At 59.4% G+C, this 12,450-nt stretch overlaps 1 protein-coding gene across 1 annotated transcript; it reads left to right on the top strand.

Moving 5' to 3' along the window:
- Nucleotides 1-2,862: 2,862 nt before the first annotated feature.
- Nucleotides 2,863-11,312, top strand: DOLPP1 (dolichyldiphosphatase 1). Its single transcript, XM_079789670.1, has 8 exons — nucleotides 2,863-3,001; nucleotides 6,551-6,651; nucleotides 6,913-6,997; nucleotides 7,092-7,191; nucleotides 7,417-7,515; nucleotides 7,987-8,115; nucleotides 8,606-8,695; nucleotides 9,918-11,312. Exons 1-8 carry the CDS (start codon nucleotides 2,926-2,928, stop codon nucleotides 9,952-9,954), a joined length of 717 nt encoding a protein of 238 aa, XP_079645796.1. The 5' UTR covers nucleotides 2,863-2,925; the 3' UTR covers nucleotides 9,955-11,312.
- The last annotated feature ends 1,138 nt before the right edge of the window (nucleotides 11,313-12,450 follow it).

Here is a 12,450-nt window from a genome sequence, read left to right as displayed (position 1 = left end):
CCGAAACCGGTTTGGCTCAGTGGATAGAGCGTCGGCCTGCGGACTCAAGGGTCCCAGGTTCGATTCCGGTCAAGGGCATGTACCTTGGTTGCAGGCACATCCCCAGTAGGGGGTGTGCAAGAGGCAGCTGATCGATGTTTCTCTCTCATCGATGTTTCTAACTCTCTATCCCTCTCTCTTCCTCTCTGTAAAAAATCAATAAAATATATTTTAAAAAATATATATATATATATTTTATTGATTTTTTACAGAGAGGAAGGGAGAGGGAGAGAGAGTTAGGAACATTAATCAGCTGCCTCCTGCACACCCACTTGACCAGAATCGAACCTGGGACCCTTCAGTCCGCAGGCTGATGCTCTATCCACTGAGCTAAACTGGTTAGGGCTGGGGCCCTGATTCTTTTTTTTTTTTTTTTTAAATATATTTTATTGCTTTTTTACAGAGAGGAAGGGAGAAGGATAGAGGGTTAGAAACATCGATCAGCTGCCTCCTGCACACCTCCTACTGGGGATGTGCCCGCAACCGAGGTACATGCCCTTGACTGGAATCGAACCTGGGACCTTTCAGTCCACAGGCCGATGCTCTATCCACTGAGCCAAACCGGTTAGGGCTAAAACGGTTAGGGCTGGGGCCCTGATTCTTGATCTAGGGGCTGCTTATAAAGGTGTGTTTTGTTTGTGAAATTTCATCACATTCAATTTCAAGAATTTCATGTATGAATGTTTAATTTTTAAAAAAAACCACAATCAGCCCAGCCAGTGTGGCTCAGTGGCTGAGAGTCAACTTATGAACCAGGAGGTCACAGTTCGATTCCTGATCAGGGCAAATGCCCAGGTTGCGGGCTCGATCCCCAATGTGGGGTGTGCAGGAGGCAGCCCGTCAATGATTCTCTCTCATTATTGATGTTTCTCTCTCTCTCTCCCTCTCCCTTCCTCTCTGAAATGAATAAAAACATTTTTTTTAAAAAAAGCACAACCAAACCAAACATCACTCCCATCCTTCACAGCTCCCATCTGTCCTCACCACTAATAGTGGTTCTCAAAGTCTTGGGGGCCAAGCCCCTGCTGTACCCCGTCTCTCTCCCCAGCACCTCACTCTCTCTTGCCCATTTCATCCAGCCACACTCCTGCCTCAGTATACTTGCTTATGCTGTTCCCTCTGCCAGGAAAACCCCATCCTGGATAACTCTGTCCATAGTTCTTCTTGGAATGCTCATCCATAGTTCTTCTTGGAATGCTCCCCCTGAGGCTAGAGGGCTCTGAAATCAGACAGGCCTGGGTTTCAGGGGCTCTGCCTCTCTAGGCCTCATCAGTGAAATGGTCCCTAACCAAGGAGGGGCAATGCAGCCAGGCCTGAGAGGGCTGCCCTGTCTCAGGGGACTATTCTGGGAAACTCACAGCCCATTCTCCTCACACCTCCTGCTTCTCAGAAGCTAATAATGGCAGTGCCTGAGGTAGCTGAGGGTAGGTGACAGGGAAATGGGGCCAGCTGACCCAGACAAGCCCAGGCTGGGCCTGGTGGGGAGCTGAGCACAGTTGAGGGGAGCCAGGGGAGTCCTCCTGGCTCGCTGGTGGACTCGAGTCAGCATCATCCCCCAGCCCTCTCAGCTGAGCCACAGTCCTGGCTTCACCTGTCCTGCCGTCTTGCAGAGCTAGCCATTCGGGTTTATTTTCACTTCTCACCAAGCATTTACGTCACTTATCAGGCTGTTGTTCTAGGTCTGGCCTGGGCCCTGTCTTCATGACACCCTGGGCTTCTGCAGGCATGGCTGAAATCACTTGTATTAGAACCCAAAGCACATAAGAATGCAGACTGTAACTCAGGCCCTAGTGGGACCCAGGAATCTGCATTTTCTATAAACCGATTTTGGTGCCCATGAAGTCAGAGAACCATTGCTTACTGGGAGAGACAGACAAGGAACCGATTCCAGTCCAGTGTGGTCAGTGCCGAGGCGGGAGAGGGGCTCAGTGGAGGCCCCCCACCTGGCCATAGAAACCTCCAAGTGAGAACTGACACTTGAGCGAGACTTGGCAAGGCGAAGTGGGGCAAAGGGGGGCGATGCTCTCCAGGCAGTGCAACAGCATGTGAAAGGCTAGGAGACAGGAGTGGGTCAGGCTAGCCTGAGGGCGGCGGGGGTAGGAGAGGGAAAGGTGGGTGCAAAGCTGTGGCTGTTTGTGCAGGGGCTTGCTGGCTACTGAAAGGAATGTTTTGGGAAAACCGGCTTCCGGTTTAAATGCTCTCAAGATTCCAGCACAAATGTGACTGAATCAACAAATCTTTGTTAATGAATGAAAGAAAGAAGGAGCCTTTCTTCACTTCAATTAAGCTCCCACTCCTAGGATCACTTAAGAAAAGAGTAAGTGCCCTCTGGGGGCTTGGGTTTCAGTTTACTCATAACTAAAAGGCAGTGGACCCAGGCCCTATCGTGACATAGTGCCCCCCGCTTCCTGCACGTGCTCCGACGGACGCCCACGTCCCTTCGGCTCCGGGCGGGCTCGGGTTACCGGGGAAGCCTTCACTCGGTGCAAGTCCTGGCCAAACCAAAGCTCCCACCAAAGTTCAACACGCCTCCCAAACTAAGGCCTGATTGGTCCGTCCTGCCCACACTGGGGAGCCGGCTTCACCTTCTGATTGGCTCTTCTGCTCTCTGTTTTGTGCTGGAACCCTCCTCTTCCCTGATTGGCCAGAAACCTACCTGTGCTCGCCCCGGATTGGACGCCGGCTTGGTCGGCTCACAAGCTCCTAGGGGCCCTGCTCTCTGATTCGCCGCTGGGACCAGCCCTACGGCCTGCACGCTGAATGGCTGCGCCGCTACCTGTACCGGCTTCCGATTGGATGCGAGGCGCCTCCCTGGCGTGATAGGTCAGGACCACCACCCCCCTGGCACCCCATTGGCTGCTCGGCGAAGCCCGGTCTCCGGGTAAGATGGCAGCGGACGGACAGTGCTCGCTCCCTGCTTCATGGCGGCCGGTCACCCTCACCCACGTCGAATATCCTGCAGGTAAAAGGCGGCCCCGGCTCTAAGGACACCTTCCCGGAGCCGGCCCCCCAGCCCCGGGCGCTGCGGCTCGCGCGAGCCCGCGGAGGGGGCGCCGGGATGTCGGGGTGGGAACTGTCAAACAGTGAGCCATGGAGGGGCTCGGCCGGCGCGCGCCGCGCACGCGCGGTGGTGCGGCGATGAGCTGGGCGAAATTGGGAGGCTCGCTCGGGCGCTCTGCGGCTGCGCGGCGGGGGTGCTCCCTCGGGTTCCGGGGCGCGGGTGGGCTGTAGTGGGGCGGGGGGTCTGTGTGAGGCGGCCAAGGGTCACTGGCCTGGACCTGGGCCCTTCTTCCCCGCCTTCCCCGGAGCCAGAGAGGCCGGGCCCCCTCCCCGGCGTGCAGGGAGCGCCTGCTTCCTTCAGACAGTGCATGTGGGTCGCCTGCGAGAGAGAGCGCTCCCCGTCGCTGGAAGTGTGCGGCCGAGGCCCGGCAGCTGCTCGCAGTTAGAGGACTTGTGGTGTGCCACGCCCTGAGCTGGGCGCTGCCCCGCCACAGAGGGGGCCCGTAAGGGGCAGGGAGCCCCCAGCATCTTGACTGTTGGAGCTCCCCATCAGACGGCTCTAGAAGCACAGGGTTGTCCAGTGGGGCAGAGCTTGGGCCTTGGGGTCAGAGGTGTCTGGGCTCCAGTTCAGGCCTAGGCCGTGTGCCAGCGACTTCACCTGTCTGTGCCCCAGTTACTTCCGCTCTAAAGTGGGACTAATCACCGTGCCTCCCTTCTCGTGGCCTGAGAATCAAATAACTGGGGGCGTGAGAAAGGCTGGGTAGGGTGCCGGGCGCACAGGACGTATTCAGTAAATAACCGCAGTTCATATCAGCCCACCTTCCCGGGACCCTCTCCAGCCCACCCCACCCCCCTCCTTGGGTAGGATGGTTGGGTATCACGGGAGCCCCTCATGGAGCCCTGGTTGTCCTAGGAAGGACATGGTCAAATGTTGCTCTTTTGGGTGGAGATGTGAGAACTTGGCCCTGCTGAGGGCCCCAGGGCTGGCTGCCAGAGAACTTTGACCCTGGGTGTTCTGGGTTATACTGGGGGTAGGGTGGCCCTGCCAGGTGCTGGGCCCTACCAGCCTGCCTGCCCTTCCATCCATCCATTCACTCAGCCGGTATCCATTGAGCGCCTCCCGAGTGCCAGGCCCTGGTCTAGCTCTGGGTTTAGAATGGAGGACAGGCGGATCAGTCCCCGCCGTCCTGGGCTACGAAAAAAACCCATTTTACAGGAGGGAAACCGGAGCCTGGGGAGGGGAAGGGACTTGGCTGAGGCCTCAGCACCTTCATGACTTCTCTGAGTGCTCACATTCCAACAAGCCAGGACAAGGAAGCTGGCCGTGGTGAGGGACCGTTTGCAGGACTGGGGGTGCCCGAGGAGGGAACTGGCTGAGCCTGGGGGAATCCCACAATGTTAGCCCCCTGCTAACTCTTCTGTGGGCCCCTGTACTTCTCTGTACCCCTCATCACGCTGATCCTTGCTTCCTTTATCCATTCCCCATTCATTTGCCGTTATTTTTGAGCTAGTTAAGTGCCAGGTGCTGTTCTGGGCTTGGGGGATCGAGTGTAGTGTAAAGAGACCCCGTCCCTGCTCTTATGGGACCTGCAGAGGGAGAGACAGACACAGCCTGAATCTACACCAACAGGCATGTCACGAACGGCGCACGGTTACCTATTCCTGCTCCCCCGCCAGCCTGAGGGCTCCGCAGGGGCAGGGACGGGTCTTTGCCACTGTGGTGGGTGCTCAGTTTAACCCAGGCAGCGTCCCAGGTGGGGAAACTGCAAAGTAGGACAGCGCACGGCGTGTTCAGGGAACTAGAGTGCGGTCCCTGGAACTGGAGCAGAGGGTGGGAGGGGAGCAGGGCTAGGACGGCCCTGTGAGCTGGGCTGAGGTGGGACTTACCCCAAAGGCAGAGGGAGCCATGGCGGGGCTTGGAGCAGAGTGGCGAGGCCAGAGGCACAGCATCTGCAGGAAGGCCCCAGGGTAGTGCTGGTGTGGGACAGGTCGTGGAGCGGGCCAAAAGTCTGGGGACACCGGCTCCGCCCTGTCCTCACGGCCAGGTGCTCTGGGCGTCAGCTGGGCGGCTGAGAGACCCAGAATCTCAGGGCTGGCATCGGCCAGGCCACTGTGTGGGTGAAGTGATGGGTCCAGGAAGGGGAAGGCTCACCCCGCGTCACCCAGCCGGCCCGTGGCAGCCCCAGCCCGTGAGCCAGCCCTGCCTTGGGTAGGTGTGGGTGAGGCCAGGTGTGTGCCCATTTCTTCAGCCTGAGTCTGGGCTCCGCCCGGTGTGGGCCCCTTCCCTGCTGCTTGTGTGAGGCCAGGCTGGTGGCGTGGGCCATTTCCCACGCTGGGTTCTCCCAGCTGCTGGGAGAGCAGAGCCCCGAGCGTGGAAGTGTCTTGGGTGCCAGGGGCCGAGCTGGGTGCCACACAGGCCCCGTCTCATTCAAGCTCACATAGTCACAGGAGGTGGGTACTAGTTACCCCTTTTCACAGACGACGGAGCTGAGTCAGGGAGGTGGAGTTTTTGCCTGAGTCAAATGGAGCAAGCGCTGGCACGGGAACTGAACCATGCCCTCTGACCCCAGAGTGGCCACGTAGCTGTCCTGTCTTTATTTATGTATTTTTTTAAAATTTATTTCAGAGAGGAAGGGAGAGGAGAGAGAGATAGAAACGTCAACGATGAGAGAGAATCATTGATCGGCGGCCTCCTGCACGCCCCCTACCAGGGATCGAGCCCGCCACCTGGCCATGTTCCTTTGACTGGAATTGAACCTGGGACCCTTCAGTCCACAGGCTGACGCTCTATCCACTGAGCCAAACCAGTTAGGGCTAGCTGTCCTGTCTTGAATGGTGAGGGTGGTCTTTGAACTTGACATCGGCCCTGTCCTTGAGCAAGGGGGAAAGTGGCTCTCATCTCTTGGCTGTGATGTCCTCGGCTCTCAATAGGGGCTGGCAGTCCTCACCCTGCCTCTCCCCCTGGCCGGTTAGGATGGTAAAAAGCAGGTGGTGAACAGGTAGCCAATTTCTTGCCAGTAGAGGCAGTGAGAAGCTGTTACTGCAGCTGGCGTCCATACTGGGCAACACAGCCTTCTCCCTGCCTCTACCCTTGGCCTTGGCCCTTGTGGGAGCCTGCAGCACAAACCCAAGTCTGTGTGTGGCCAGAGAATACCAGGTCCCCTGGAGCCCAGGGCTCGGCTGGGGCAGCCTCGGTGAACACTGTGCTCCAGAGGCACCCGTGTGCCTGCTGGGCTGCCCCCTGGTACAGAGCCCCGTCTCGGGTCAGACGAAGCTGGGTTCCAGTTCCTGTCTTGGCAGGGTGGTGGGTGTAGTGTTTGGACTAGGCCCGAGACTTGGATGTTAGTCCAGCTCCCGCTCTGCTGACCAAGGTGTCCACAGCTGCCTGGCCCTGCACTCCGGGTCTTACTGGCACCTCCTTTCTGGCTCACGTGCTAATGACCTTGCACGGGGCTGGCCCCTCGCTGATGCTCATGCTCTGTCCTCATCCCGTTTTCCCTGTCGCACCCAGGTGATCTCTCTGGCCACCTCCTTGCCTACCTGAGCCTCAGCCCTGTGTTTGTCATTGTCGGTTTCGTGACCCTCATCATATTCAAGCGGGAGCTGCACACGGTGAGTGAGTCTGTCCCCCCCACCCCAGGCCCTCCCACTGCTCCCCACTGCCCCCACCCCACGGAGGGGGGTACACCAGCTCATCGCTGGTGCTTGGCCTTCCCTTCCATGCCTCCACCTTCCCTGCGGTGTGTGGAGCTCCTGGCTGGTTCCAGGCTGTTCACCAGCTGGGCTGGGAAATTCAGTCGGGGGCCATGGTCTTTGGGGCTGGGCGGTGGCCAGCAGGCACAGAGGCCCAGCTGACCACACACCTCCCCACAGATCTCATTCCTCGGGGGCCTGGCACTGAACGAGGGCGTCAACTGGCTCATCAAACACGTCGTCCAGGAGCCGCGGCCCTGTGGAGGTAAGGCCCAGGCTGCAGGAATCGGGGGTCCACCAGGTTGGGGCATTACTGGGGGGCCTGCAGCCTCCCTCATGCCCTGTTCTCTCTCCCGCAGGTCCCCACGCCACAGTGGGCACCAAGTACGGGATGCCCTCCAGCCATTCCCAGTTTATGTGGTTTTTCTCCGTCTATTCCTTCCTTTTCCTGTATTTAAGGTGAGCTTCTTCCCGGTTGGAGTGGCCCTGGACTGGCCCAGGCCAGCCTTTGCCAGGGACTCACTGTGAGTCCTTTGGATGCCACTTGGGGCTTGGCCTCCTCCGGGGTGGGAGTGGCAGCCAGGGCAGAAGGCGCCCAGGAGCCTGTGGATGGGGCCAGGAGCTGTTTGGGAGGCCTGGGCTCCAGGCTGGGGCCGAGGCCATCTGACAGGCCTGTCTTCCCAGAATGCACCAAACGAACAACGCCCGGTTCCTGGACTTGCTGTGGAGGCACGTGCTCTCCCTGGGTCTCCTCACCGCGGCCTTTCTGGTCTCCTACAGCAGGTAGGAGGGAGGGGGAGCCCCACCCCACCCTGCCCACTGGGTCTTGCTGGGTGTTTGGTCCCGATCGCACCTCGCTGTAGACCTGAGTCTCAGAGCCTGCAGGGTGGGGCGGGGAAAGGGTCCCCGTCTCTTGTTTTGTGCGGTCAGGGCTCCACTGCCTCCTCCCCGCTGAGCCCAGGGTTCTGGGGACACCTCCGCACATCAGCCTTCTGTGCAGCGTCCTGGGGAGCCCCTTGCAGACAGCCCCGAGTTCAGGGCTCAGGAGAAGGGAGGCGAGTCTCCTCTCCCCTCTCAGAGTCGGGAGAGGCGCTGTCGGGGTCCCCCCCGCCCCGCCTTCTTCCAGAAGTAGATCTGAGGCTGTGTTCACAGGAGTTCCTGCCGCAGGTCCCCGGAAGCTACTACTGGGCGTGGGGGACTGTGCAGGCCTGTTTCTGGCTGGCTCTCATGAACTTCCCTTTGTCCTTGGCCCAGGGTCTACCTGCTGTATCACACCTGGAGCCAGGTGCTGTATGGGGGCTTCGCTGGGAGCCTCATGGCCATCGCTTGGTTCGTCTTCACCCAGGAGGTCCTCACTCCTCTGTTCCCCAGGATAGCATCCTGGTAACTGCTTCCCGCCCTGCCGCTGCCCCGCCCACCTCCCCCGGCACCAGGTCCCGGCCCCTCTGGTGGAGGGCCGTCAGTGGGAGGGCCTAGGATTTCCTACCCTAGCCTCGGGCTCCCTGGGAGAGCCCTAGTGTCCAGGCCTCTGCGGGCCTGAGGCTGCAGGCCCCGTCTGCCTGGCTTCTCTGTTGCCCAGGGGTTTCCTCACGCCCAGAAGCCTCGGTGGCTTCTCTGTCCTCGCCTAGGCTCTCGGACTCAGAAAGCAGCCCGCGTCCCGCTGAGCTGTGTGCACTGTGGGGGCGCCCCTGCCTCAGTGTCACAGGTGGCACTTGCGGTTCTCGCAGGGGCCGGGGGGCACAGGCCTGGCAAGGACTCTCTGAGGGGCGGGGGGAAGGCGCATGGCTGACTCCAGGCACTGACGGGGGACTCTGGCTTGATGACAAGCTTGTGCCCTGACAGGTCCTGGGGTTCTGGGTGTCTGTCTCTGCAGGCCTATCTCTGAGTTCTTTCTAATTCGAGACACGAGCCTCATTCCCAACGTGCTCTGGTTTGAGTACACAGTCACCCGGGCAGAAGCCAGGTGAGTTAAGGGTTCAGCTCTCACTGGGTCCTGGCTCAGTGGGGCCGCCGCTGCTCCCGTTCTTAGAGGCTCCCCGAGATCCAGGCACTTAGCTAAGCACTTTTTTGCACTGCCGCATTGAATCCTCCTCCGGACCGCATTCTACAGATGAGAGAACAGGCTCAGAGATGAGGGGGAGTCACTATGGGTGACTTAGAGGTTGTGGGTGGGGAAGCTGGGCTGGGAACCCGGGCCGTCTGACCCAGAGCCATGCTTTTAACCCTTGTGGCCCAGACCAGAGACCTCGGCAGCCGAGATTCTCAGGGTGCTTAGTCCAGACACGCGCCCCATAAATGGGTAAACAGGTGCAGTTGCACAGCAAGTTGGTGCAAAGCTGGGCTTTGAAGCTACTGATTGAGCTCTCGCTCCCATGGGTCGGGTGCCAGCCGGGGTTCAGAGGGCAGCTGAGACGAGGTCAGGCTCCAGAGCGAGCCTCTGAGGTTTCCCCAAGGAGGCGGTGAGAGGGGTCACGGGGCAGGGCAGGGCAGGGCAGGGCGTCTCAGCAGCCTGGAAACGTGTCTAGTGCACCCTGGTCCCAATGATCCTAACGAGCTTAAAGGGAAAGCCCTGGATCCGGAGGAAAGGGGGTTGAGTGGTTAGGGCAGGCAATCCCATTATCGGAGAGGCCCCAGCTGGCCCAGACTCCACCTGACTCGCAGAATGGTCCTGTCCCAGGGCCCTGCCCGGCCTGGCCCCACCCCGTCACCTGGCTCCACGGCCAGCACCGGCCTTCATTGACCGAAGTTTGTATCGGCATGCTCTGTGCCAGGCCGTGTGCTGGGGAGGCAGAGAGAGAGAGACGGCCACGGCAGTCGGGAGCCGCGAAGAACAAGGCGCCTCCCTGTGTGATGCGTGCCCTGGGCCTGAGAGCTCAGGACACACCCGACGTGGGGCCGGTGGTTGGGCCTGCTGCTCAGGGGAGACAGACCTGAATGTGAGGGGGTGCGAGCCTGCCGGAGTCGGGGTGGGCGGAGGGCGCTCTCAGAAGAGGGAATAGCGTGTGCAAAGCTGCCGGCGGGAGGAAGTTGGGTGAGTCAGGTCCTGGGGTCACTGGGGTGGCATTCACCCATTGTGATGGGACTGTAGGTAGGGAGGGGACAGCTAGGGGGGCCACCGAATGCCAGGTGTCCCTTCCTCGGACCCCCAGGCATCCTCACTTCAGACTCCCACCCCTGTTTTGCAGGAACAGACAACGCAAGCTGGGGGCGAAGCTGCAGTGACTGGTGAGTGGGGCTGGGTCCAGCCTCCAGATGCGGCCTGCACGATGCCGTGCGGGATGGACAGGATGCGGAGGGCTGGAGCGGAGACCTCAACAGACCTGGCGCCAAGTGGAGCCTTTTGTTTTCTTGCTTTAATTTTAACGAACAAGGTGGCCCAAAGGGCCCGGCCAGCCCCTCGGCCAGGGTCCCGGAGCACCTGCTGACGGGGCCGCTCAGCCGGAGACGCACGCTGTGCTGCCGCCAGCCCCGGCCTGGTGGGAGGTGCTGGTGTGGGCGCTGGGGTGTGGCTGGAGGAGGGGCCTCGCACCTGTGCTCGCAGGGCAGGCAGGCCAGGGGCGTGAGAAATACACACTATTTATTTTCTGGTTTTGTTAACGGCAGGCAGGATTTTGGCGATGGGCCGGCAGAGCCTGCTCTGCGCTGGCTGCCCGACTACAGAGGGCCCAGGCCCTTTGCCCTGACAGGTGGCCTGGGGCCCAACAGAGGGGCGCACCCCTGTGCCCGCCCTGCCACATTGCCATTCCAGAACCTCGTTCAGTGTTTCCTAGTCTGGGGGCAGGGCCTAGAGCGCTCACCCGGCGGCTGCTATCGTGTCCTCCCCGCACTGACCCTGCACCACAAGGGCTTTCTCCGGTCCCCTGTCCCCAGACAGGGGTCCCTTCCTGACAAAAGAGCCTGCACATGTGGGTGAGCAACCCAAGCTGTTTACAGCTCTTTGGTCCTGCCAGTGGGAGCAGTTCGTCTTCATCTCCACGAGAACAAAATGCAGAGGAACGGAGCCGGCTGAGAGGAGGGGGCCCTGGGCGCCTGGCATCCGCGCCCTTCCCTTCCCTCTTCGCTCTGAACATTCCTTATCCTTCCCGACCCCCTCGGAGAGGCTGGGAACCTGCCCGGGGGCACCCTTGAGCCTATTTTGGGGTGTGGCACAGAGCCCCACTGTCCAGCTCAGAGGACGGCTCCTCCTAAAGGGACTTGATCTCTCCGTCTCTGTGAAATGGAGTGTGGAGTGGACATGCTTCCAGACTCTTGGAAGGTTCTAGAACTGAACCAGGCTGCTCGGGACCTGTGTCGAACCCCGCCCCCCCTCTCTTCGTGGAGGTTCGGAACCTGCTGCTGAAGCACAATGTTTGGGTGCTTTCTTTTCCCGGTTGTTAAAGACGGTGTCCAAGGCCATCCCAGGTGCCGGGCCAGCGGCCTGTTTCTGGGGAAGGTTGGTCAGTCCCCACATTTGCCTCCCCTCCCCTCCCCTCCCCCTCCTTATTTTTTACATTTTGCCTGAGACAAGCCAAGTGTGAGGTGGTTTAAGAAAAATCAATGAAATTGTTTACTATTGTTTTAAAATAAAACCTTGAACTCTGGCAGCTTGAGCACATGTTGACTTGAGCTCCTGGGAGGAGGCTGGAGACACGTGACCCTGAGGGGCAAGGACCATAAACACACAAAACCATCAGCATCTCAGATACCTAGTCCCTCCAGCCCCCGGGCCGCACTCGGAATGGCGCTGCGACATGCCCTCTGAGGAGGCCGCATGCCATGGAGAGGGGAAGTGCCCCTTTTCCGTCCCGGCCGCCTCCCTGCGTGGTCCTGGCTGCTCGGACCGCTCTCAGCCTCGTTCCTCCATGGCAGGCCTGGGGGACGGGACAGCCAGGGTGTCCGCCTCTCCAGGATAACACCTCCACTCCTGTCATTCAGTCTTTCTTCAGTGTGCGTGGCTGAAGGTCTTGCTTTGGAAGAAATGACTGCAAACAGCTGGGTTTTCAGAGGCTTGTAGGAGTGAGGTGAGTGTGAGTCGATCCCAAGGGCTGGCCAGGATGGGAATCTAATCCTTCCTTGATTCACAGCTGAGATGCAGAATGGCTGCACCCTAGAGTGAGGGGGTCAGAAAGAATTCTGTCCCCACACGAGCTCGAAGCTGTGGGTCAGGGCCTCTGTGGTCCACAGAACCTTGACGTTCAGTGAACGTGACCTTACCCGATAGGAGGCAGAAGCAAACAGATCTCTGGAGGAAGGAACCTCCATCCTAGACTCCAGTCACTCGTATGAACAGTGTTTCAGCTACAGTGAACGGAATGTAGATAAAGATGGCCAAGAGGACACGACACCGCGGTGGAGAGCCAGGGAAACGGGTCCGGAACCAAACCTGCCAATACCTGGTGCTGGAATGGTCAGCCACAGACTAAAGGTTGTGTTTTTAAAGAAATAAAAGACAAACTTGAAAATGTCTGCGGGGAATGAGAAACCCTAAGGTGAACCTGGAAGACTGTTAAGTGAATCAAAATGGAAAAATCCAGTTGCGGAAACACAAGCTGAGCTCAACAGGTAGGTTTCAGTTGGAAGGTTTCAGTTGAAGGGAAGAAGTAAACTGCACGCCAGGCAGAAGGACCGGAGTGGAGAGGAAAGGGCTGCTGAGCCCTGGACGTCCCCGAGTCCCAGCCACACTACACTCCCTGCTTTCACCTCAGTGGGCACCCCCACCCTCCACCCCCAACTCCTTTT

The sequence above is a fragment of the Cnephaeus nilssonii genome (assembly GCF_951640355.1).
Source record: "Cnephaeus nilssonii genome assembly, chromosome: 14".
In the NCBI taxonomy this organism is placed as follows: Eukaryota; Metazoa; Chordata; class Mammalia; order Chiroptera; family Vespertilionidae; genus Cnephaeus; species Cnephaeus nilssonii.
The sequence above is the reverse complement of the archived record's forward strand: the minus strand, read 5'-3'. Positions and strand labels throughout refer to the sequence as shown.